Here is a 25,681-nt window from a genome sequence, read left to right as displayed (position 1 = left end):
AAACAACAAATTGGGAAAAAATCTTTATAACAAAAAACTCTGACAGGGGTCTAATCACTCAAATATACAAGGAGTTAAAGCAATTGTATAAAAAATCAAGCCATTCCCCAATTGATAAATGGGCAAGAGACATGAATAGGCAGTTTTCAGGTAAAGAAATCAAAAGTATCAATAAGCACATGAGAAAGTGTTCTAAATCTCTAATAATTAGAGAAATGCAAATCAAAACAACTCTGAGGTATCACCTCACTCCTAGCAGATTGGCTAAAATGAAAGAAGGGGAGAGTAATGAATGCTGGAGGGGATGTGGCAAAATTGGGACATTAATGCATTGCTGGTGGAGCTGTGAACTGATCCAGCCATTCTGGCTGGCAATTTGGAACTATGCTCAAAGGGCTATAAAAGAATGCCTGCCCTTTGATCCAGCCACACCATTGTTGGGTTTGTACCCCAAAGAGATCATAGATAAACAGACTTGTACGAAAATATTTATAGCTGCGCTTTTTGTGGTGGCAACAAACTGGAAAAGGAGGGCATGCCCTTCAATTGGGGAATGGCTGAACAAACTGTGGTATGTGCTGGTGATGGAATACTATTGTGCTAAAAGGAATAACAAACTGGAGAAGTTCCAGGCGAACTGGAGAGACCTCCGGGAACAGATGCAGAGCGAAAGGAGCAGAGCCAAAAGAACATTGTACACAGAGACTGACATTCTGTGGTAAAATCGAATGTAATGGACCTCTGTACCAGCAGCAATACAATGACACAGGACAATTCTGAGGGATTTATGGTAAAGACGCTACCCACATCCAGAGGAAGGACTGCAGGAGAGGAAACATATAAGAAAAACAGCTGCTTGAACGCATGGGCTGGGGTGGACATGATTGAGGATGTGGACTTGAAACTACCACACCAATGCAACTACCAACAATTTGGAAATAGGTCTTGATCAAGGACACATGATAAAACCAGTGGAAATGTGTGTCGGCTATGGGTGGGGGGAATGCGGGGGGTGAAGGGGAAAGTAGGAGCATGAATCATGTAACCATGTTAAAAATGAATATTAATAAATGTTTAAAATTAAAAAAAAAAAGAATAATACTGAGTCTAATGCCAGCAAGAATTCCTGGAACATTAAGGAAATAAAAGTGAAAGAGGAAGAACTGGGAAAGAAAGGAAAGTAATGCAAAAAAAAAAATTATAAAAAGAAAATTAATGGCTCAGTAAAAAAGGCACAAAAATTCTGAACAAAATAACACTTTTAAAGAAGCAGAATTGGCCAAATGGAAAAAGAAATACAAAAATTCACTTAAGAAAATAGCGTGTTAAAAATAAGAATTGAGCAAGTGGAAGCTAATGACTCCATGAGACATCAAGTAGTAATAAAACAAAGTCAAAAGAATGAAAAAATAAAAGAAAACATGAAGTATCTCATCAGTAAAACAACTGACCTGGAAAATAAGACAATTTGAGAATTATTGGACTGCCTGAAGGCTATGATCAAAGATAAAGCCTAAACATTGTATTTTTCTTCCTTTTTTTAAAGCCCTTACCTTCTGTCTTAGAATTAATACTAAGTATTTTTTCTAAGGCAGATGAGAGGTAAGGGCTAGGCAACTGGGATTAATTAAATGAACAGTGTCACACAGCTAGGAAGTGTCTAAGGTCATATTTGAACCCAGGAATTCCAGTTTCCAGACCTGGCTCTCTGGTAACTGAGTCACGTAGCTGCCCTAGATATTCAAGATATTATCTAGGAAAACTGTCCTGCTATCTTAGATCCAGAAGGTAAAAGAAAAATTGAAAGAATCCACTGATTGCCTCCTGTAAAAGAGCCCAAAATGAAAATCTCAAGGAATATTAATCAAATTTCAGAGCTCCTTAACTGAAAGAGAAAATACTTCAAGAAATCAGAAAGAAACCATTCAAACACCACTGAGTCACAGTCAGGATCAAATAAGATTTAACAACTTCCACACTGAAGGAACTGAGGTATTAGAATATGATATTCTAGGAGGCAAAAGATCTAGGATTACAAGCAAGAATAATCTACCCAGAAGAAGTGAGTATAATCCTTCAGGGGGAAAAAATAGATATTTAATGGAACAGAGAGCTTTCAAGCATTCCTGACAAAAAGATCAGAGCTGAATAGAAAATCTGACTTTCAAATACAAGACTGAAAAGAAACATAAAAAGATAAACATGAAAAAGAAATCATAAGAGGTTCAAAAAGATTAAACTGTTTACCTCCTCATATAGAAAGATGATACATGTAACTTTAAGAACTTTATTATTATTATCAAGTCTACATATCTACAGAGATACATTTATCTACATAGATAAAAGGCATGGGCATGAGTTGATTATGTTGGGATGATCACCAAAAAAATGATGAGATAAAAAAAGAAGAAAATGTTGGGAGAAGGGGAGAGAAGAAGAATGGGAAAAAATTATCTTGAATAGAACAGACATTCGAAAAAGTTATTTACAGTGGAGGGGAAAATGAGAGGTCGTGAGCCACAGTTGCACCTCACTCTCATCTAAATTGGTTCAGAGGGAAGAATATATACACACATTCAGTGGGTCTAGTAATCTATCTTACCCAACAGGGAAGAAGGAAGGGAAAAGAATAAAAGGGGATAATGGTGATAAAAGAGAGGCTGGATTAAAGAAGACAGTAGTCAGAAGCAAAACAGACTTTTGAGGAGGACCATGGTAAAAAGAAAAAGGAAAAATAGAATAGGATGGAGAGAAATACAGAGTAATCATAACTGCGAAAGTGAACGTAATGAATTCACTTATAAGACTAAAGCAAAGAACAGAATTGATTAGAAACCAGAATCCAATAATCCAATAATTTACAAGAGACACTTTTTGAAACAGAAAAATAAGAGTTAAAACAAGGGGCTAGAGCAGAATCTGTTATGCTTCAGCTAAAATAAAAGGCAAAGGTAGCAATCATGGTGTCAGACAAAATAAATGCAAAACTAAACCCAATTAAGAGGATTTTTCAGAGAAACTACATTTTGCTAAAAGGTCTCATAGAAAAGGCAGAGATGACAGATTTCTGGAGAAAATTGAATGATAATAGAAAGGAGTATATCTTTTTCACAGCAGTACATGGCATTTGTAGTATATGAGTGTCACGGCATACTATTGAGTTTTAAGAAATGACAAGCAGGATGCTTTCAGAAAAACCTGGAGAGACTTAAATGAACTGATGCAAAAGGAACTGAGCAGAACCAGGAGAACAGTGTACACACTAACAGCAATTACTGTCTGACGAACACCTGTGAAAGCCTCAGCTACTCTGATCAGTAGTGATCCAAGACAATTCCACAAGACCCAAAATGAAAAATGCTCTTCCCCTCCAGAGAGAAAGCTGATGAACCCTGAATATGGACTCAAGTATAACTTTTTCACTTTACCTTTCTTGCCATTTTTTCCTTGCAATATGGCTAATATGGAAATGTTTTTCATGATTTTACATGTCTAATTGAGATCATATTGCTTGCCTTCTCAATGGGTGGAGGAGGAGAGAGAATTTGGAACTCAACGTTAAAATTTTTTTGTTTTATCCTTATTTTATTTTAATAAATTTCCACATAAATTTTCTGAAGTTATAAAAAGTTCTGAAGTCATGTTGTCTCCCTCCTTCCTTCCTTCCCCTTCTCAGAGTTGACAAGTAATTCAATCTGAGTTACACATGTATTATCACACAAAACATATTTCTATATTATTCATTTTTGTAAGTGAATAATTTTATAAAAATAAAACCCCAAATCATATACTGTGCAATTTGGATCTCTTACCCTGAAAACTAAGATCCCCAGCAAAACTACTGTTCCCAGCACCCTAATCACTTCCTATCGTTATGTGCTGACGTAGACAGGATATAAATTGGGTGGAGTTCTGTGTCTAACCTCTTTTCCTTCCTGTAGGCGGCTTTGGTGGAGTGGGCATTTTGAGTAGGTAAAAAACTTAGTCACGTGGTTCTATTTTGTCAGATAATAAACGTTATAAAAATAATACTTAAAGTATTGAACTTTTCATAGGTCCCTCAGAATGGTTGTGGATCACTGTATGGCTATTAGTAGCAAAATCTATTACATTTGATTGCTCCATTTTGTTGTTACTGTGTATAATGTCTCCTGGTTCTGCTTATTTCACTCTGTATCATTTCAAATAGGTCTTTCCAGCTTTTTCTGAAATCATCCTATTCATCAATCTTATAGCACAATAATTGTTCCCTCACCACCATATGCCACATTTTGTTCAGCCATTCCCCAACTGAGGGTATCCCTTAAGTTTCCAATTCTCTGCCATCACAGAAAGAGCAGTTGTAAATATTTTTGTACAAATAGGTTCTTTCCCATTTTAAAAAATCTCTTTGGGATACAGACCTAGTAATGGTATTACTGAATCAAAAGGTATGCACATTCTTTTATAGCCCTTTGGGCATAATTCCAAACTGCCCTCCAGAATGACTGAATTAATTCACAACTCCACCAGCAATGCATTAGTGTCTCAATTTTGCCACATTCCCTCCAACAATGATTATTTTCCTTTACTGTCATATTAACCAATCTGCTAGGTATCTCAGAGTAGTTTTAATTTGCATTTCTTTAATCAAAAGGAATTGGAAACATTTTTCATATAGTTATTGATAGCATCTGAAAACTGACTTTATATCCTTTGACCATTTATTAATTGGAGAATGATTAGATTCTTATAAATTGACTTAGTTCTTTATATATTTGATAAATGAGACCTTTACCAGAGAAATGTGTTATAAATTTTTTTCCCTCAGTTTGTTGCTTCCCTTCTAATCTTGGTTGCATTGGTTTTGCTTATACAAAACCTTTTTAATTTAATATAATTAAATCACTTTACATCTTGTAACATTCTCTATTTCTTGTTTGGTCATAAACTATTCTACATTCCCCTAATTTACGTACAATATTACTCTTTATGTTTAAGTCACATACCCATTTTGACCTTGTCTTGGTATAGGGTAGCACTGGCAAACCTTTTAGAGATTACATATTGTAAAAGGGAATTCTTTGTGCTTTTTGAGTTCACACTTGTGAAAGGGAATCTTCTAAATCTAACTTTTCTAAAACTTCATTCACTTCCCTTATGTCTATTTTATTTTTGGTTAGCTTTATCTAGTTCTGACAGGGGAAGGTTAAGCTCCCCAAATAGTATAGTTTTACTATCTATTTCCTTCTTAAGTTCCTTCAGTTTCTCCTTTAAAAATCTGGATGCTATACCATTTGGTGCATATATGCTCTCCATTTTTAAAAAAATGAACAATATATATATATATATATATATATGTATATATATATATATATATATTTTTTTTTTTTAAAGAAAAAGGGTTGAGAAAGGATTAACAGAAGGCCAAGGTCTATATATACAACCCCATAAGCAAAGTCAGATTAAACGGGAAAGACCACTCTAGAGAGTGATCTGAAGAGACTGAGGGAATATAAAGGCTGTCGAGAGCCAGCAGGCATGAAGAGGTGCCTGGCCGTGAGGGAAAGGTCAATAGGAATGCCCAGACCTCCAGCAGCTTCAGACTGGTGACATGTGCTGGGGATAACAAACGGGACATTGTAGGATGTGTCGGGAGCTATTCAGGAAGTAGTAGACAGCCTACTGTGTGGAAGGGATGGAGGAGGAGGGANATATATATATATATATATTTTTTAAAGAAAAAGGGTTGAGAAAGGATTAACAGAAGGCCAAGGTCTATATATACAACCCCAGAAGCAAAGTCAGATTAAACGGGAAAGACCACTCTAGAGAGTGATCTGAAGAGACTGAGGGAATATAAAGGCTGTCGAGAGCCAGCAGGCATGAAGAGGTGCCTGGCCGTGAGGGAAAGGTCAATAGGAATGCCCAGACCTCCAGCAGCTTCAGACTGGTGACATGTGCTGGGGATAACAAACGGGACATTGTAGGATGTGTCGGGAGCTATTCAGGAAGTAGTAGACAGCCTACTGTGTGGAAGGGATGGAGGAGGAGGGAGGAAGAGGGAGAGGCGTGGAACAGAACATCCTGCTCCCACCCACTCCTGTCTCCACAGCCCCAGGCTGGGGAACCCTACCCAGGAAACAAGTCTTGCAGAGATCCATGTCGTGGCACTGAAGGCAGCGGTAGCGATGCCAGGGAGCGATCTCATCACACCCGTCACATGAGATGTCCACGTTCAGCAGGTCACAGTACCGGGCAATGAACATGTGCATCTGGGATGCCAAAGACACAGACAACTGAGGGGAGCAGCCACACGCATTTCCTGGGGTTTTCAGGCACCGGGGACTGCCGCTCTCCCCACCCCACCCTGGGCAATACATACTTTCCTTTGCTTTTCGGGGTCCATCTGGGAGATCTTCTCATACCAGGCTTCAAACATCCCATCCTGGCACTCGTCCATCCACTCTGACGTCTGCTTGTAGTCAGCAATTTCATCTTCTTCGCTCCACTGGCTGAAAAGACAGAAAGCTCTAATGCATTTATTAAGCTCAAAGGAGAAAGGATCAACTAAACCGTCCCTGCCCTCACAAGGCTTCCATTCTATCAGAGCTGAAAACATGAATCCTAGAAGTCTATACGAAATAAGTGTAAAGCCGCCCCTCCCCCCTGCCCAGAAGAGAGATGTTCTGAACTTTGGAGTTAATGAGGGATGCTGAGAGGTGGAGATAAGGGCCTATGAGGAATGGGAGGGAGGCAGTTTGCCTGGACTGCTGAGAATGCAAAAGGGAATTCCCAAGGCTAGGGAGCCGATGACGTTTGTCAAGTAGGGGATTAACACAACCAGACCTTTGCTCTAGGAATACAACTCTGCCCGCTGCGGGGAGGGAACATCAGAAAGGAGCGCTCTTGAGTTCAGAAAGCCAATTAAGTCTATCGTCGTTCAGTTGTGTCTGACTCTTCAAGACCCCATTTGAGATCTTCTCAGCAAAGATACTGCAATGGTCTGCCATTCTCTTCTCCAGCTCATTATTTTTTTTAAACCCTTAACCTCTGTGTATTGGCTCCTAGGCGGAAGAGTGGTAAGGGTGGGCAATGGGCTGCCCAGGGTCACACAGCTGGGAAGTGTCGGAGGCCAGATTTGAACCTAGGACCTCCCGTCTCTAGGCCTGACTCTCTATCCACTGAGCTACCCAGCTGCCCCCTGTCCAGCTCATTTTACAGATGAGGAAACTGAGGCAGGTGGAGTGAAGGGATTTGCCCAGGGTCATTCAGTTAGAAAGTGTCTGAGACTGGATTTGAACTCAGGTCTTCCTGGCACCAGCCCAGCACTATACATTCACAGCAGCCACCTAGCGGCCCACCTTTAGGTGGATGCTGCAATTGCTAAGAGGAAAGCAAATGAAGACCTGAACTACCGGGGGATGCCTGTACAAGGAAAGCGTCAGATGCGGAAGCATCATCAGTCAGTGCTGAGCTGGTCCCTTTACCATGGGAGCTGGAGAGATTACACAGAGAGAAGCTATGGAAAGAGGGCCCAGGACAGAACCCTGTGGGGCACTCATGGCTGGTGCAAAGGAGACTGAGGAGCAGCCAGACGGGCAGGCCAATGCTCCAGACCTGGAGAGGTGAAGAGTGGAGGAACCTGGATGTGGCCAAAGCCAATTCCTCTGCCTTTCCAGGATGACCTGATGTCAAGGGGAAGGAAAGGGGACATCTTTGCATGGCCACAAGCCCATCAGGGCAGAACCAAGACCCAGGAAGAGCAGGGAGGCCACAGACAGACAAATCAAAGAAAGCCTTTCTCCCAGTTAAAGCAGCCTCCAAAGGGGAAGATGGGCCACCTCGTGGGCTCTGCCTTGGTGCCAGCTCCCACACAAGCATTCCTGGTACTAGGAACGAGCACTCGGAAAGAAATGAATGTGATGCGCTTTGACTACGCCGACTGAGGCACTGGGTGAGGTGCCTGATCTATGGGAGGAAGAATGCCAGCTGTCCTGAGGTGAAGCAGAAGCTCGGAGAGTGATGATGCCCGACTGCCCCCCTTTAGCCAAGAGCTGACAGGGAGGCACAGCAAGAGAAGGCGAAGGTTGGGACGGGCCCCCCGACCCCCTAACCCCATTGACTCTGCAAACTCAAGGATGGTAAAAGGAGTTTCTGACAGCTGCTGCTTCTGGCTAGGTAAGGCAAAAGCTTAGCTGCTAACATCTCACACAACCACTGGCTTCCCTGTTGGCTGCCCAGCCCCCCTCCTTCCACCCCACCCCTCCGACAGCCCCCAAAGACGGGCTGCTCCAGACTCAGTGGAAGCTGCCCCCATCCCGTGGCAGTGCTGCCTCCCACTCGTCCCACAGAGGGGCCCGTTTTCCAATGGCAGACATGGCACACACTCACCAAATCACACTGTCATGAAGACTGATATTTTCCTGTGACATTGTCATGAGCAACTCTGGCAAGTGGATGTCCACCAAGAAGGGGAGATCACCGGGTTCCCAGCCCATATCCAGAAGATGGAGCAAGGACGCCTGAACGCAGGACAAGGCAGGGAGCAGGGCCCTGAGAATGCCGGGAGATCATTGTCAGAAGAACAAAGATTTGCTGGGGGGGTGGAATGAGGAGGGATAGATCTCTCCCCCTCTCCCAGGCCCAAACCCACTACCAACTGGCACAGAAGCCAGCTCCGCAGTTCCTAGGGACTCGCTACCTCGGTGTCAGGCTTAGGGTGGGCCCTACTCAGCTCTAGTCTTTCTCCACTTCAGGAGCCCCCACATCCTTCACGGGCACGGGGACGCCACTGGGGCTTCCCAAAGTCTAACAAAACCCAAAAAACCTCAAACCATGTCCAGTTTAGTCCCCTTTGATGCCAAGACAATTTGTCTAACCACTGCTCTACCCAAAAGAGCGCCCGAGGTGTATATTGTGACAAGCCAAGAAACCTATTGAGGATGGTCCCAAATAAATGCCTTCTAGCCTAGCCATACGAATGCCCCGAGTTAACAATCAGCTGGAATACCAACTGGAAGTCTCCCTGACTAGGGCACAGCTGGCAGCAACCTTGAGGGCATGGGTCTGTCCGAGTTCCCCCAGGGAGTGAGATGCCAGGGGCGAGATGGGAGCCTGGGTTTCTCCCTACAGGAGAAGGCCTGGAAGGGCTGATTTCCTTTCAGACTGTCTGGACAGCATCGGTGGTGGGCACTGCAGCTTCCCCTACCTGTCCTCCAGGTCGCCAAACCCCTTCACGGCATCCACTAAGAACCGGACGAGCTGATGGTAAGAGCGTCGGATTTCTCTGTGTAGCTCTGCCCCGCAGCCTTCTAAGTGCTCGAAGTAGCTAGAAACACATAGACACAGGCCACCCTGGTCACTTGGGAGACTTAGAAAGCAGCACCTGGCATGGCTTCCAGAGAGAGCCCCAAGGAAGCAGGTGGCCCAGCATGTCTTGTGAGACTTAAATGCTAATCCCAAAGAGCCCAAAGCCCAGCGCTGTGGAGGACGGGGGGCAGGGGACCAGAGGCAAGACCCCGGGACTCACTCAGCAAAGTCTTTCTGGCAGCTGAGAAGCTCCAGCAAGAAGAGGAGACAGGCAGGATGGAAGCAGTGAGGCTGCCCGAGGGGCTCCAGGCACTGCTGGATTGTCTTCAGGACGTCCAAGATTCCCTGCGCTTGGGCCTTCTTCAAAGAAAGAACCTTCAAGATGCTGGGGGACAAATAGGACCAGGAAGTGGCAGACGGCTTGTGCTCGGCCTGCTCACTAGGCACGGTCTCTCCAGATACAGAGAAGCCCCCCAGGTGAAAGGAGAAAATGGCTCTGAGTCTTACATACCACGGTCAATACCCAAGAAGGGCCTGCCAGAGTATAAGGCTGGCCCGCAGCCCTGAAGGCCATCCTGAAGTGCAGGAGCAGGCCCAGGCCCGCCTGCCCACTGTGGGAGAGGCTTCCTGGGCTCCCCAATACCTGGCTGGAGCCCAGCTCCATCATGCTCACCTGTCGTGGGAGAGAGTCTGGTCTTTAATGAAGTCCATCACGTCCTTGAGGCAGGGATATTTCTCGGTCACTGTGGCCACTGGCCTGGCCTCCTCCATGGACCTGAAAGACAGGAGCCTCAGGCGGCCCCGGCTGAAGCCTGGTTTGCGGGTTGGTGTGGACGGAGGAGAAGCTACATCTTCTGGCTGTGAAATGCTTCTTTCCAGGAGTTTCCCAGGAGACGGTTCGGCCTGCTGAAAGGGGGGGTCGTGCCCTTTCTTCAGGGGTCCTCCCGGGCTAGGGCTCTCAGGCCCCACAGCAGGAGACCCCTCTGAGGCTTGGAAGTACTCTTCTACCACACAGCCTGCCTTCTGCCCAGCCCCCTGTGGCTGGAGGGGGGCAGCTTCATCTTGACTTGCCAACCTGTCCCAAGGACCTCCTCTGGGCCTCGCTCCCTTAGGCACAAACCGAAGTAGCAAAAGACTCTTCTGAACACACTGTTTGGCTAAGCAGGAAAAAGACGACCAATTAGAGCTGAAGTGTGAAACGAACAGCCAGGGAGCTCACCCCTGCACTGAGGGCCAATGACGCCCATCATGGTGGCACCATTCTGGCCTCGTGCTGCCCCTTCCTCCTCCTTCCATCCCTCTGGGCTCAGCCAGAAGATCAGGCATCTCTGCTGGTCCTTCCATCTCTGGCCACTGCCAGAAACAGCCAAAGAGCTCCTCCTGGTCTAATGGCACCACTCTGGCCTCACGCTGCCCCTCCCTAGTCACTGCCCTGGGTACCTAGTCTCCCCCATTTCCCCTGGAGGGCCACCCTTCTCTTTCCTTCCTGCCATTCCCTGCACTGCCTCCTCCAGGACTCCATCTCTCTCTCCTGCTTAGCTCTGAATCTCTGCCACCTCTTCCTTGGCACAGTGCCAGGCACACTGGAAGCTCTTAAATGCTCGTGCCCTTCCCTCTCCGGTTCCTGCACAGAATCCCACACAGACCCCTTACACTTGCTTCTGACCACCTCCATTCTCTTCCCACTCCTCTGGGTCCAAATCAGGCCCCAAATGCCAAGGACAGCCAGTCGTCTCATCTATCACCAAAGCTGCGTCTGGCGCTTTCCATACAGAAGGCGTCTAATAAACGCACTCAATCAACTATTAACAGTGAGACCAGATCTTTTGCCACTCCAGACAGCGGGCATCCAAATTCTTTCTGCCTGGTCAGACTTCCTGCCCTCATGCCAGGCAGCCCAAGGACCCTGCCAAGTCATTCTGGAAGGACACTCACCCAGGTTCTCTGGATTCACCTCGCGCATCTCGGCACCTGGCTCTCCTTCCACCTCGTCTCCCTTGTCCAGCAGGAATTTCTGCTTCATTTCTAACTGGGAAGAGGAGTTGATCCGGGTCATTCGCATCCAGCAGGGGCCACTTAATAAGGAGAGCAATCCCCAAACCAGAGCCTTTCAGCAGCCCAGGAGCTGGATGGCTAAAGAGAGGGGCCTTAATGGCATCCTCCAAGCCTTGACACAGAGCAGTCAAGGTGCAGTTTGTTTAAACTCCTCTGAGACCAAAGGGACACCCGCCCCCTCCAAAGAGGCAGCAGAGAGCCAGGAGGGGCCACGAAGGCGGCCCCATGCTTGCCCCAAGTGCCATCTTACCATCCATATCCTGATCCCATCGGCCAGGGCGTATACCTGGGCAAAGTCCTCACTCAGCGCCACCTGGCCTCCGCTGCTAACTGGGGAGAGAAGAGGAGGGATTCTGGAACCAGGCAGCCCTGCCTCTCCCGCCTGTGTGCCCGCAACCCCTGGGATGGCACACTTGGTGAAAACCTTCACTGGCTGTGGACGCAGCAGGAGCCCCCCACTGCGGCGCTGTGGGCCTGAAACAGGCTCGCCCCTTGGCCATGGGGACCCTCCCCAGGTCCGAGGCCTTTCAGACAAAACAGAAAACGATCTCCACTGCCGGGTCTGTCCCATCTCTTCTTCAGGAGACCATTCCCAGGCCTGTCATTCGCAGGCGTGCCTCCCTCGTACCCTTCGCTAGACTCGTAGCTACCACCTGTTCTACTCCTGGTTCTCGCCCCTCCATTTGGGACGGGGTCACCAGGCCTCCAGGTGCCCCCCGCTCATGCCCTTTCCAGGCACCCGGGGAACATGTGACCTTGAGAGAAAGGAGTGTCTCCTAGCCAGGACCCCTCCCTCGCACTCACTTCTGAGCCCTTCAAGTCACGGTCAGCAGACACAGGGACTCTGACCCATTAGACAGTAAGAGCCTTTGGGGCATTAAGTCATGTGTGCGAGGGGCTCTAGGAGTTAGGGGGTGTGTGGAGTACTCCCTGCCCTCTACTCTTCCAGGCTCCTGGGCTCAGACTCCGCCAGGGTGGCACGGGGGGGCACGGCTCTTCAGGCCACCAGGGAACTGGGACTCACCAGCTAGATGGTACCCCGAGGACACAGGCCATTCTGGGAGCAATGCCAGGTGCCCTGGTATGCCCTAAGGACCCCTCCTGAGCATCTCCAGCCTAGGGCTAGGAAAGCATCGGGTCCTATTTCTAGGCTCAGATACTCCACGTGGCCTGGGGGCACTCCCCCCCCCCCGATCCTCAGGCGCCTCCTCTCTGGCACTTTAAGATTCTAGAAATGGGGGGAAGTAAATGCTTCTGTCTGAAGTCCTAAGAAAATGACCAGGAAGGGGTTTATAGCTTTGTCCAGGGCCCTCCCCATGGCACCGCCTGGCACAGAGGACAGCAATGACCTGCGACCTCGCAGCGGCATGGAGGGAGGCCGCTGGCTTCGGGAGTCCCCTGGAGCACAGTGGCCTGGCATGGCCCGGCCCGATGCCAGGAGGGGACAGTTACCATATCTCTGCAGCTTCTCATACAACTGTGGCGTGAGATACACCAAGGCAGCAAACGTGGCATTCACGGCCCCATCGACAGCAGAACTGGCGACTCGGTCGGTCTGCGGGGCTTGTCTTCTGCATGCCTGGACGAGGCCTTGGACGAGCTCGGAGGTCTGCCCACTCGAGGCCTGGGCAGGAGCCGACTCTGCGAAGTCTAGGAGCAAATCGCGGCAGGCATCGGCCTGAGCGCTCGGACTCTGGAAAGCGAGACACAACCGGGGCAGATTAACTCCGGGCTCGGGAGCCACAGCTCATGCCACCATTCGGGCCCCAAAGACAGCTGTATGTTGGGGCAGCAGCTAGAGGCAGGCATCAGCCCAGCAGTCAAGGCTCAGGGAGCACTTGGGGTGAGGATAATTGGATGTTCTGGGGGAGCTCAATCTGGGTGAGTGGAAGGAGACGGCAGTGGCACAAGTGGCACACACAGAGAAATGACTACAGCGGCCGGTCTGGATGCCAGTAACTTGGAAGCCTTCTGGTGGGCAGCACACGGCCTGGCCCTGGAGGGAGGCTTCTTCAGGAGCGGGAACAAGTCCGGGAGGGGAGGGTGATGTCACAGGTGTGGACACCGACTCTGGGAGCTGGGTCACTGGGACAGCGGCCACCCTGCCTGAAGGGGACCCTGGGGAAGTGAAGGCAGGCAGGCTGGACAAATGGTGACTGATGTGACCCCAACAGGGGAGTTCTTCCAATTGGAGACACTGCCGCAGGGACCAAAGCTCAAGAGAGGTGGCGGGGAGGCCCTTCAGCCAGCCCAGCAGCCCTAGAGATGGGGGGCAAGGCGCAGAGGGGGTTGTCAGCAGCCCTAGCAGCCTTCCCTTCAGAGGTAAAAACCATCTGTCCGTCCATCCCCATTTACAAGTGCTCACTGGGCTTCAGGCACTACAAAGAGCCTGAGCCTCAGCTAAGGCACAAGGATGGAGGAGGTGGGGGCCGGACTGAAGTGTACCTTCAAAGAGCCGTCGAGTGGGAGGCCGAGGGCCCCCGATGCTAGCACAGAGTGGGGAAGCTCCCTCCCACGGGCCCAGGAAAAGCCCCTTCCACTATGGATACCTCTTTGCCATCCGGGGTTGGGAGAGTGGGCCCACAGGCTCCTGGAGCCTCCTGTGGGCACAGCTGGTGCCTAAAGACAGATTTCCACAAAGGGGAATGGAGGACGGAGGCCACTTTGGCCGGGGGCAGGCCCACGTCAGAGCCCAACTCTGAAAAAGAGAAGACCAGCTCTCAGGATCCTTCGCCCTTCCCTAGTGCTCAGTGCATCAGAGGAGAAGGCGCCTGACAGCGAGTGGTCCGTGGCGGGCGCTCGAGAAGGCCTCGCCCCGGGTTCCCAGGGTCTCTCTTGAGCCCACAGTGGGGAAAGGACTTGTCAAGGGCCACACAACCGGTCAGGAGTGGAGCTGGGATTCTCACTGAGGCCCGGGCCTTTCCTGGATATGTTGCAAACTAGGAGGTTCTCACAGGGTTGTTACTCCGAGAGGGACCTGCTGAGTAGCCCACGAGCCTGTGAGGGGTGCACAAAGCGACCCCAAAGCAGGGACACGTTGCAGAGAGGTCACTTCAGAGAACTTCGCTCCGGGACAAGCCACAAGAACCTGGAAGGCAGCAGCCCCTGTCCCCGCCCTCTGCACTCGGTGATTACCGAGCTGACCAGGAGCGCACTGGCGTGGGCAGGACGGGCGAGCAGGGAAACACTTACGGTCAGGCTTCAGGGACAAGCACTGGGAAGCCAGGCGTCCCATCAGTCTGGAGACGAGGAGCTGAAGGTCCAAGCCCCAGGAAATGGCCACGTCTGGCAGGCCGTACGCCGTGACAGTGAACTTGTAGCCCCACTCGTTGTTGCTGCTGTCCGAGTGGAAGAGAAAGTGCAGCCGGGGCCCTGCCTTAAAGGTCACCTTCTAGAGAGCAACGACAGATAGCCAGCCACATGCCTAAGCGAGCGGCCTTCCCCGAGAGCACCTGGACTCCTCCAGGTCCACAGCCTCAACCCTGCCCTGAAGGAGGAGGAGGACACAGTGGTCCCAGCATGTCTCCTGCCCCAGGACCACTCCTCATCCGGTCCAAAAATCACAGACCACTTGGCTGACAGCATGGGTCTCCCTGGTATACACGGTTTGGCCCCAGACCCTCTTGTTGGGAGGTCCAGGGCCCCTGGCCACCTCCCAGAAGCTAATGGCTAGCCCTTGGCCTCTGACGCCAGCCAAGTGGCCCATCTCGCCCTCTGGCCGATCGCTCCTTCTCCACTGCTCCGCCGAGAGCCGGCGCCCGACACTCACCTTGGGCCACTTGTCTGTGCCAACCTTCGTGTCATAGCGCGTCTTGACCCCTCGGGCGTCAGTGAACTCCAGGTAATCATACCTGCGGAGGTAACGCCTTTCGTCACGGCCAGGGCCCTTCTCTCCCCGCAGGGCAGGGCAGGGCAGGTGGGCATGAAGGGAGGGAGGGGGCCGCGCTGACCTAGTCTCCGTTTCACACTTGTCGTCAAACACAACCTCGAAAGAGGTGGCCCCGGGGCTCACGAAGACGGCCACCTCGTGGCAGTTGTTCTCATAGTTGTGAGCCGACTCCATGGTCCACGTGTTCAACACCACAGGCTGCTCCTGCTGCCAAGTTTCCATGTCCTTCTAGACCAAGAAACACCCAAGAGAGTGCCTGTCACCCGGGCCTTGGGGCAACTAGACACCAGGAGTGGGCTCTGCTGGTCCCCGCACGCCCACCTGCCTCGGGGCCCGCAGACACCCGCTCCCCGCTCCAGGAGGCCCTGGATGCCCACACGCGGCCCCATCGAGGCAGCTGAAGCTCTCCACTCGGAAAGGAACAGAAGGAGAGCGACGCTTTAGCCACGCAACTTCATGCCAGGCTCTAACACTGGGCAGGAATCCTCTGAAAGGCACCCCGGCTTCCCTAGAAGCTTTCTGCCAGAAGCCCTGTCTCTCTGGCACCTCAGAGCCCTTATGGGGCCGGAGTGGGGGGTGGGGGCAGAGGGAGAAGCCGCTAGGGACATCTTTTGGGTCTGACTGATCAAATGCCGACGTGGCTGCCCCTAAGGGTGGAGGGGGGACAGCTTTTGGCAGGCACACTCTGAGATCGCCTCCAAGAAAGCTGAGGCCAGAGCCCAGGAGGAGAACCAAGGGGCTGAAGTTACTTTATTGGGCCCTCCTCCGTCGGGGTCGCCACAAAGGCTCTTCAGCAGCTCCGTCAAGGTGCTGAACTCCTTCAAGAGCGTCAGATGGGGGAGGTCTAAGGTGCAGAAGTCCAGGAGGAAGATGACCTGCAAAGGGCCAGGAGAGAAGCCGTCTGTCACCGGAGCCAGCGACGGCCAGCGCGAGAGTGGACAGTGAGAAGGGCTGCCCTGGGTACTCACCAGCTGACGAGTGGCCATGGCAAACACAGAGTTACACAATTTTTCTACTATTTTTTTTCCACTGTACTGGGACAAAAGTGACCGCAAAGCTATTCTCATGCTAGCCAGGAATTGTCCCACATCTAACAAAAGGAAAGGAGAATAATTCAACATTTCAGCCACAGGGACAGCCCATCCCCGAGGGAGGGAAGCGGGTGCGAGCGGGCAAGCTGCTCTCTGGGCTCTCCATTCGGGAGAGCAGGAATCTGAGGCCGGCAAGGGGAGAAGAGCCACAGCGTCCTGATACTCCGTGTGTGGAGACCGTGTAGGACACTCGGCTCAGGGCCTTCGTTCCCACACGCCGTCTCGGGCCTCAGTTCGGGAGACAAGGAGGAGCCTAATGCTCGCCCATGGGCCACCTATGTCTGTGGGGCAGGACTGTCCCAGTGGGTCAAGCATGCCACGGAACCTGGGGATGATGGGAAGGCAGGGTCTGGGGAGCCCGGGGCCCTCGAGACGAGAAGCGGGTACAGGTGCAAGCCAGCTCCCAGCTCACACTGCCACCTGTCTGGGCTCGGGGGGACGGCTCCAACTCACATCTCTCCACCATCTCTGCAGCCAGCTTCTTGGCACGTGGCTCATTGCCCTTGAACTGCAAGTAACACCAGGACAGCAGGCTCCCCTGCACAGACCAGAACAGGGAGAACAAGGCCGGACTGCTCTCCCCTTGGGCCGTACCCAGCATCAGCATGTCACACTGCACGAGAGGAGCGACGGGGCAGGGTCACTACTGGGCAGCGACCAAGCCGAGAGAACAAGCTGGATCGGACACAGGAGAGCCTGGGGCCACAGGCCGGAGCCGGCCTCCTCCCCGCTTCACTCCAACAACTCCCGGTCCGCTTCCAAGGTCAGCTTCCACATCTCTGTGAAGCCTATTGGCCTCCCTGGCTTCCCAGCCCTTATCCTGCCCGTGACTGTGGAGACGCTTCAGCGTCCTCCCTGACCGAAGGCTGTCACGTCTGTCCTTGCCGCCTGAGCATCCGGCCTCTAGCCCCACCCGTGGCAGACCCCACTCGTGAGGACAGCCCTGCCCCTCACAGGGGGCTTCCCTGGCCTGGGCCAATCGCCACAAAGCCTCCTGCCTGGAGCCGAAAGGGAAGTCCGTGCCAAGCACTTCAGAAGGCAATTCCAGGGATGGCCCTTGGTGGAATACTGGGTGAACTGTTCTTGGAAAGCCACACTGGGAGAGAGAGGGGGCCGTCCTTGCTCCTGGCTGCCACCTTCTACAGAGACCCCTGACGTGCTGGGAAGTGTCCAGAGGAGAGTAATGAGGCAAGGGGGGGCCTAAAGTTTGTGCCATCTGCTGAACTGAGGAGGAGCCCAAGCAGAAGAGAGGGAGGCCCAGGGGGGCAGAAGTGGGAACGATGGAGTAAGTCCAAAAGAGGCCCAGACGCCAGGAGAAAGCTGGCCACGAGGAGCTGCATCAGCGGGGAGTGGGCTGCAGTTGGGGGGCAGGGCCTAGACCACAAGCTTCTAGAACCCCTTTCTAGGAACTACTCAAGCACAACACAGAAACGCACACCTCCGTCCTGCCTTCGTGTTCTCCAGGTGCCAGTTGAGGACATGAAGCTGGGGAAGGGACAGGGCAATCAGGGTGCAACCTAAGGTGCCATCCAGGCCTTGGGGAACTAGCATCCATGGCCAGAGAAGGGAGCTGAAACAAAATGGCCTTGTGGAGAAACAGGGAAAAGGGGAGCCCTTCTGGGTGAAAGGAATAGCATTACAAAGACTGGCAGGGGGAGGCCAAGAGGAGGAAGCAGAAGTGGATCTGGAGAGATGGGGCCCGAGGGGGCCTTCAAAGACAAGTTCTCAGGGGAGCTGGCATCGGAGATACTAAAAACACAACCAACGTGGCATCTTATGAGAGAGCCGAGACTAGTTTGCCTGTAAATGCTTCACACGCTTGCTGCTGAGGCTCTGAAGGGTGCCAGGTTCCGAGAGACTCTGTCCCCTGCCACAGAAGGAAGCGTGTCGTCCTTCCCTTGATCTCCTTCCTGAGTTTTCCCTCGGATGGTGATCTGTCTTTTCTCTCGCAACGGGAGGAATATGGGCGCAGGCACTGCGAGGCAGCCCATGTCTAACAGCCTGCACTGCGGCCCACCTCTGACAGGATGGAGGAAGGGAGGCAGGGACAGAATTTGGACGGCAAAATGGCAGAAAGCAAACGTTAAAAACTGTTTCTAAAAAGAGACACGCACAAGGCAGAGTGGGGCCGAGGAGGCCGGCACGTCTGCGTGCCTTCCAGTGTAGACGGGCCTTTCTGGGCTCGGGCTCCAGCAAGCTCTTGCTCTGCCCCTCTGGTCTGAAGCCGCAGAGCAGCCAATTCTGAAGTCCAACCCAGACAGTCCTCAGCCTGACGCTTTCATTTGCTAATTCATCCAGGCACCCATGGCTGTGCCTTCCCGTCCTCTTCCCTGCACCCACCCACAGGGTTCACCCTGACGTCTTCAGGGCCCCAAGACTTTCAGTCACAGCTGCATAGCAGCCGAGGGAGGACAAACAAGAAGAGGGCCAGCCTGAGACAGCTCAGGCCGAGGGCCAAGCTGGCCCTTCAGCCCCTTTTCCTCCTCCTTCTGCTTTTGGCTACCTGCTGGACAACTTCCACCCACAGCTCGTTTCCCCACGGACGTCCTGACAGTCAGGCCCAGAGCCAAGCATCCCTTGTGCCACCCCAGGAATAAACAAGGTCTGTCATAGATGGGGTGGGCAAGTGGTCACTCAACCAAGGGCCAGCTAAAACCCTTTGGGGGGGGGGGGTGTAAAATGCTGAAGCTTCCTTTGAAGGGCCCCTCTTGCAGTGATCTGGAGGGGTGCCTCCAGATACCCAGGTGCGCCTGTAGGTGGCACCGATCCTGTGCTGACCTAAAGCCCCATGATACAGAAGACTGAAAGCCCTTCACTGCCAAAGACGGCCCATGGCAAAGAGAAGTACCTCTCTGGCAGCAGCTGCCTGCAGGGTGTCCATGACCGCCAGCGCTTCCTGCACGTCCAGCCCCTCGGTGCCTCCCTTCTCAGGGAGCAGCAGCAGGCCCCCGGGATCACAGCCACTGTAATGGCACAAGGAGCCTCGTGACCAGGGTCCCTCCTCACCGCCTGCCATCGGGTCACCCTTTAAGCTCAGGGCCAGAAAGGAAAGACAAGACCAAAGTGCTTCTCCACTTCCCTGGGGGTGGACGCAAGAGGAGGACATCCCAAGCCACTCAGCAAGTGGCAATGAGTAGGGGGAACGGGCCCCCCCAGACTCCACTCCATCCACTGGGGGAATGTCAGCTGGGACAGGGAGGGCAAGAAGGAAGCAAGCCCAGAGAGGGCCCACTCGCTCTGCCACGACAGTGCTTCTCCTGCCTGGTCTGCCACCAGGTCTAGGAGGGCTGCCCATGCCCTGTGGGCAAGGCTTGGCAGAAGGCCCTGGGCCTGCCTATGCTGGAGATGAGGGTGCCCTGGCAGAAGCCTATCCCATTAGAGGTGCAGTTCCCCAGGGACAATGGCTCATTTCCCCAAAGCTGCGAGGCCGGCCCTTGGGGAAGACCCGGACAAAAGGGAAACTTGCCTGAAATACGAACACAAGGACCGGAAGGTGAGATGGGCTGATGGCTTCTGCTCCTGTTCCGTGACGTTCTTCTGGGAAACCAAAAGGATGACTTTCAGACCAAATCCATGCCCCCACCTCCCCAGCAGACTCACAGAGAACCCCCTGGATGCCAGCCTGCCACCTGCCAATGGGAGACCCAGGCCCGAAAGCAGACCCTCAAGAAAAATGATGTCGAGTATTTGCCCAAGTGCCCATGGGTACTACAGTGGATGGGCGGCATCTCAGTTCATGCCAATGACCAAGTGCACTGAGCTCTGGGAGGTCATGGGGGCCTTTCTACACCCCAATTCTTCTCTGGAAAGTCCCAGACACTAAGAGGCAGGCAGGTGTGCTGTGGCTACCACCACAGCCTCCAAAACAGAGCTCTTTGGGAGCCGGATTTGCTTTTTGACAATGCAGGCAACGGGTTTCACACGTCAGGAGGTGGCCATGGGGAGAAACAGAAAGAAGACAGAGGGGGATAACCTGTGACGCTGCCCACATCCCTTCACCCAATGTCCCGAAGGAGATTTCACCCGGTTTCTGAGGTCCCCGACCCTCAAGGGTTCTAGTGCTCACAGGCATCCTTGTACCACCCTGCTGGCAACAAGTGTTCTCACTGACTGCTTAGCCACCTCGTGCACTGGCCCCTCCACCCCATCCCAACATGTGTGTACAAACCCACACACGGTAAGTGAAACAGCTAGATCTTTTCTGTCCTGCTTGGGTCTCTGGTCCAAACAATAATGCCAAGGCACGGGGGCTGCACCATCCCCAACTGGTCACTTGAGATAACCGAGATGGGCTCCATGTCCATCCATCCACCCTATGGCCCAGCTCTGCCCCAGCCCCCACCCCGGGCATGCTTAGCCCTCCTATCCCCACGGGGATGCCAGGCTCCTCAAAGAAGCCAAAAGGGCTGCCCCTAGGGCTTTTCTGCCCAAGTCCATCAGGGCTCCAAAATCGCTTGGCATGAGCCCTCGGGCACCCATGTAAGTTAGAGCTCAGAAAAACCAAGGCAAAACTTGCCTTATATCTACATTTTGAAACTGAGAAAACTGCCCAGGAAGGTTCTTTCTTTTTCAAAGATCAAGACAAGTAATTCGAGAGGAAAAAGGGACCAAGGCCAGAGGAAAGGGGCAGAGGAGGGCTGAGCACAGGGGTGCTGCGGGAGCTTGGTCACCAGAAGCGATGTGTCAGACCAATGCGTGGAGGAAAGCGGTCTGGCTGCTGGGGGAAGGGCAGACGGGTGGCAGGGACTCTGGGGTCATGTGACTGGTGAGACTATTTCTTCTGACTCCCTTGAACTGCCCCCAAATCATGATTCACCAGAACTGATGTTCTGCATTTGAGGGCACCCAAACTAAGTGGGCAAAGAAGGGCAATGATGCCTGACTTGTTGCCCGCACCAGCCTGGGACTGAAAGAGAACTCTCTGCACCTCTGCCCCTTGAGCCACGGACTGCCAAATGAGGAGAGGCCAAGCAATGGGACCAGAGAGTAGTGGGGGGCTGGATGGGAGGAGTCTGGAGCCCCCAGAATGGCTGAGGTGCTTAGAAACCCAGCCTCTGTCAAAGGAGACAGAACCAGAAAGAGAGTAATGGAGGACAAGAGGGAGGAAGTCTGAGACTGCCGAGATGTCAGGCCTGCAATGGCCTCCCGACCTCCCAAGAGGGCAGGAGAGACGGAGAACCATCCGTGCGTGGCCAGCAGGACAGCAAGACCCGAGTCTGGGGTGGCACTCTCCTGAGAAGCAAAGGACGATCCTGGAAAGACCTGGGGACCCTGAGGCCTGGGTAGGGGAGCTCCGGGCTCCTCAGTGTTCCAGAGGAAAGCAATAGGTTTTCTGAAATGCATCATGGAGCGAGAAGAAGCCCTTGAGTCGAGGGGAGCCCCGGGGACAACCCTAAACTAGGCGGACCATGGTGGGGGCGAGGCCTGGACAAAGGTAGAGGCCGCGATGGAGGGATCTTATGGGAGTCATGCAGCGAGGCTCGGCCAAGGATCCGGGGCGAAGCCCAGGGAAGGCCATCAGCAGGGAAGCAGGACGGATGGGCCTGGGGAAAAACATGCATTCTGCTCGGGCCTCTGGGACTCACAGGCCCAGACTATCCAGACAATCGGGGGAGCTGAGAAACAGACATCTCCCCTTCCCCGTAGCACTCGTGAGGTCTGAGGGCAATCGACAACAAGGCCAGGAAGGCAGAAGAACAAGCAAGTCCTGATGCTCCAGGGAACAGAGAGCGTCCCAAAGTACATGAAGGGGGGGAGGCCAAGGCAGGCTGGGAGACCCCTGGGAAGGCTCTGGGACAGTCCAGGAGACGCGCAGGCAGACTGGCCACTTTCTTTGGCATGAACAAAGAGCCCACTCCCTTCCAAAAGCCCTTTCAGGTCTGTCCCGCAGTCACTCGAGTCCCCCCACGACATGGAACGTGGCAGGTTTCCCAGCACCCACAACCGAAGATGCTCCGGAACCCCTGGCCGACAGAGCAGGGAAAAGACCCAGCCTGCTGTGGGGCCCGACTCACCATCATGGCAAAAAGGTGGCGGCGCCGGGCACGGCCATCGGGGAAGAAGACGGCGGCTCCTTGGAGAAGCGTGTTTCTCACTTCTTCTTGGAGTCTCTTTGCTGGCAGAGAGTCGTTAGCGTCCTGGTCCACCACTGACACAAACCAAGGGAGGAAGGAGGGAGGTGGGCATGTGGCCGGCTCCTTTGCTACAAGAATATGCCACCAATACAAAGGCCCTCCTGGGCACTGCCTTGGCACCGTCTAGTTTATGAGGACTCCACCAGCCCGAGGTGGATGGCTCTAAAGCAGAGACGGGGACCAGCCACAGCCCCTAAAGCATGGCAAGCAGCAGCCTAGATGGACGCTTGCCATTGCTGTCCCCTGCCACCTGGGTGCCAAAGACAGAGCCAAAGGGCAGGGGGAGCAGGAGCCCCCGACTACCTTGGCACAGGTGTGCGTAGAGCTCCTCCGGGGCAGTCTTTACGCCACAGCTGCTCTCAGGCTTCTCCCTCGGCGGGGAGCCCTGGCCTGTTGGGGGCTGTGGATCCACCGTGAGGTCAGACAAACAGCTCTGGAGAAGCTGCAGCAGCAGGGTCCGGGCCAGGACACACTCTTCTCTGGGCCTAGGAAGAAGAAGAGACTGTTGGGTGGCTGAGGGCCCAAGGCCGCTGCACATTGTGCCCCCTCCTCCCACGAGCTCCAGGGCAGCCCCCAAAGAAGGGGATGACTCACCTGGACTCCAATCGGCTGTAAAAGCTCCAGAAGAGCTGCAGGCTGAGGCCAGCCATGTCCAGCAGGGGTTTATGCTTGAACCTGCTTTCTTTCTGCCGTGCCTTAAGTTTCGTAAAGATGAGAAAGAAGACATGGTTCAAAGAGGGCCAGAAATAGAGCGGCGCCTCGGCTGGGAGAGGAAGCTCGCTGTGCCAATCACCTTCCACTCGGCGGGCTTTGAAAAGAGCTCCCAGGCCTGGTTCTCTCAGGCTGGCCCAAGCCCAGCCCAGCAGGGAGGCCTCTTCTGCTAGGCTCCATCCCCAATCCCCTGGGCTCTGTTCATGCCAGCTGCTGGCCACCTCAATCCTCATAGCCCCATGGGAGCTGCCTCCTACACTCCTGGCACCCTACCAGGTCCTGGGCCAGCTGCTGGATGAAGGAAAGCGTCTTCAGGAGCAGGGTCATCCCGCAGATGTGGTCGGCCTCGGGGTCGCAGCTAGCACAGTCCGCGCTCGTGCCAAGCTCCACAGCTGTGGGGCGCAGGTAGCCATAGACACTCAGGCCTTGGACGCCCAGGCGCTCGGCTGTCTCTCGCCGTGTGCATAAGAACTTCACCATCAGATACTAGAACCAATGCAGGCAGAAGGGAGTTTTGAGAAAGGCCTGTGTGTCCTGGAGGGGCCTTAGCACTTTGTGAAAGGGGAGCCTGGGGCTCAGAGACCCCCGGACACGTCCAGCTTAGTTGGGAGCAGGGGCCCCGGCTCTTGGTGCTTCGTTCCCAGGGGGATGGGGGGGGGGGGGAGGGTCCTGAGAGCCACCACCTGCTCCATGCACAAAGGACTCCTGCCCTCAGAGCTGGTCCACAGACTTGAGGGGCTGCAGGAGCTCTAAGTACATTCGAGTGCCCTCGGGTAGCCCCCCAAAGTGGATGCCTACCATAGGAGAGCCCCTACCCCAGACTGATTCACCGCAGGGCAGGGGCTTCACGAATATGGGTTCCGGGTCTCATAGCCTCGGACCCAGCCAGGGCACCCATCACCAGGCTGACCCTCTAAGCAGACTTCCTCAGGCCTTCTCTGCTTTGAGGTCCGTTACCCGGCCCGATGTACAGGGGCAAACTGAGCTCTGCTTGGGGCAGGAGGACTCGGCAACCCGGTGCCATGCAGGCCTCACCTTGGCAACACGGCAACAATTCATCTTCACCTCCACTTCGTCCCAGTCTTCCTCGGCCTCAAACCAGCCAGCGGGTTCGTCCTCCCCGAGGACTGCGGAGGAGCTGCCCATCCTAGGAGTGCCACGAGAAGGGTCAGGCATGGCCCAGCTCACGCATGTCACAGGCACGTGTTAGGGAGTTAGAGACAGAGATGGGGGGCGAGGGGGACAAAGACAGGGAGACGGAGACAGAGAGGGAGGGAGAGAAGAAGACAGAGACAGAGCCTAGCTCTTGCCAAGCCAACGGGCAAAGATGGGCATCCACGTCAGCCTTGATGTCCCAACTCGGCCCGGATGAGCCCCTGGTAGCAAATTTATGTAGCGAAACTATGGAAAGTCAGTTCTCAGCTCCCATCCTCCCAAATGAGGGCTCCAATAGCATCGCCCCCTTTTCCATGTTCCCCCAAAGGAGGCGCTGTTGCCTATGTAATAATCAATGCCAGCCCATTCAAGCTCATGGGCTTTTGGCTGTTTCCTGCTTCCTCACCTGCTTTTTAGAAACTGCCTAAACTCAGAAAGCTTCCACGTGTCATATTTCTCAAATCTCTTGAAGTGCTCTTCTGCGTGAAATTTTTCAGAGGCAGAATTGTAAGCAAACACCAGCCCGCACTGGGCCCCGATGCCACCTCGTCGCACCTGGAAAGGGGAGAAAGACGGGCAAAGGAGGAGGGTGAAACGATCCTGCTTTGGCCAGAAACCCAACCCGAAGTAGAACTGTTCAAACTGGTCTGATTCCCCAACGAGTTTCCATTTTTCAACAGAAGAAACATCTCAAGGGATGCTTAAAAGGCCCATTTGGGCCACGACTTCTCACAAAGGAAACTCCTTTCCTTCTCTTCTGGGCCAAACTGAGCTTTGCTTGGACGCGCCAAGGCACGGATTGGTTAGGGGCCACAGGGCGCCGGGGGGCTCAAACGAGATGATGTTCTGACAGCACTAGGCAAATGAATCTGCCGGGGCGACGGAGTCCTTCATGAGATGCGCATCGGACCCTTCTCTCCAGCCACGCCAAGACCTTGGTGCCGGGAGGCCCCAGGCAGGAGGGGCATCATGAAGTCGCAGAATAAACATCAAAGAACAATGGGCCTGCCCAGGGGACCCGGCCCACTTCGATGAGAGAGGAGTCTCATGTCCAGTCAGAAGAAGGATCTTGGGCTTCTGGGGGCCAGGGCTCCTTCCTTTACCCTCCCCTGGTCCTGCACCACAAACCGCTTTTGTGGAAAAGCAATGGTGGACATCACCCCCAAACACGACACCTGCTGGTGCCATTGGCCGAGTCCAGCTTGGCCGCTAGCCCTGCTCTTTCTGGGGCAAAAGGCCAAGGGTAAAGGCCCTGCTCCTCTGCCCACGGTGGAGGCACCGGCCGGCCCCTCTTCTCAGGATACACCTGAAGAGCCTAGAGCCCGTCCATGCCCACACCACCTTGCTGGTGACAG

At 53.1% G+C, this 25,681-nt stretch overlaps 1 protein-coding gene across 1 annotated transcript in view; it reads right to left on the bottom strand.

Moving 5' to 3' along the window:
* ZZEF1 (zinc finger ZZ-type and EF-hand domain containing 1) overlaps positions 1 to 25,681 on the bottom strand; it is a 67,853-nt gene that overhangs the window by 21,514 nt on the left and 20,658 nt on the right. The window contains exons 11-34 of the mRNA XM_044669491.1: positions 24,733 to 24,881; positions 24,207 to 24,318; positions 23,445 to 23,657; positions 23,055 to 23,155; positions 22,764 to 22,945; positions 22,341 to 22,474; positions 19,793 to 19,863; positions 19,175 to 19,289; positions 16,780 to 16,939; positions 16,204 to 16,325; positions 15,985 to 16,110; positions 15,297 to 15,460; positions 15,116 to 15,197; positions 14,539 to 14,737; positions 13,896 to 14,044; positions 12,799 to 13,039; positions 11,597 to 11,676; positions 11,227 to 11,320; positions 9,965 to 10,448; positions 9,512 to 9,676; positions 9,191 to 9,310; positions 8,374 to 8,535; positions 6,365 to 6,494; positions 6,116 to 6,254 (exon numbers count right to left, since the gene is read on the bottom strand). Of these exons, the coding sequence (XP_044525426.1) occupies positions 6,116 to 6,254; positions 6,365 to 6,494; positions 8,374 to 8,535; positions 9,191 to 9,310; positions 9,512 to 9,676; positions 9,965 to 10,448; positions 11,227 to 11,320; positions 11,597 to 11,676; positions 12,799 to 13,039; positions 13,896 to 14,044; positions 14,539 to 14,737; positions 15,116 to 15,197; positions 15,297 to 15,460; positions 15,985 to 16,110; positions 16,204 to 16,325; positions 16,780 to 16,939; positions 19,175 to 19,289; positions 19,793 to 19,863; positions 22,341 to 22,474; positions 22,764 to 22,945; positions 23,055 to 23,155; positions 23,445 to 23,657; positions 24,207 to 24,318; positions 24,733 to 24,881 (3,694 nt within the window). The remainder of the gene's footprint in view (positions 1 to 6,115; positions 6,255 to 6,364; positions 6,495 to 8,373; positions 8,536 to 9,190; positions 9,311 to 9,511; positions 9,677 to 9,964; positions 10,449 to 11,226; positions 11,321 to 11,596; positions 11,677 to 12,798; positions 13,040 to 13,895; positions 14,045 to 14,538; positions 14,738 to 15,115; positions 15,198 to 15,296; positions 15,461 to 15,984; positions 16,111 to 16,203; positions 16,326 to 16,779; positions 16,940 to 19,174; positions 19,290 to 19,792; positions 19,864 to 22,340; positions 22,475 to 22,763; positions 22,946 to 23,054; positions 23,156 to 23,444; positions 23,658 to 24,206; positions 24,319 to 24,732; positions 24,882 to 25,681) is intronic.

Source organism: Gracilinanus agilis, chromosome 3 (assembly GCF_016433145.1).
Source record: "Gracilinanus agilis isolate LMUSP501 chromosome 3, AgileGrace, whole genome shotgun sequence".
In the NCBI taxonomy this organism is placed as follows: domain Eukaryota; kingdom Metazoa; phylum Chordata; class Mammalia; order Didelphimorphia; family Didelphidae; genus Gracilinanus; species Gracilinanus agilis.
This window is presented reverse-complemented; position numbering and strand designations above follow the sequence as displayed.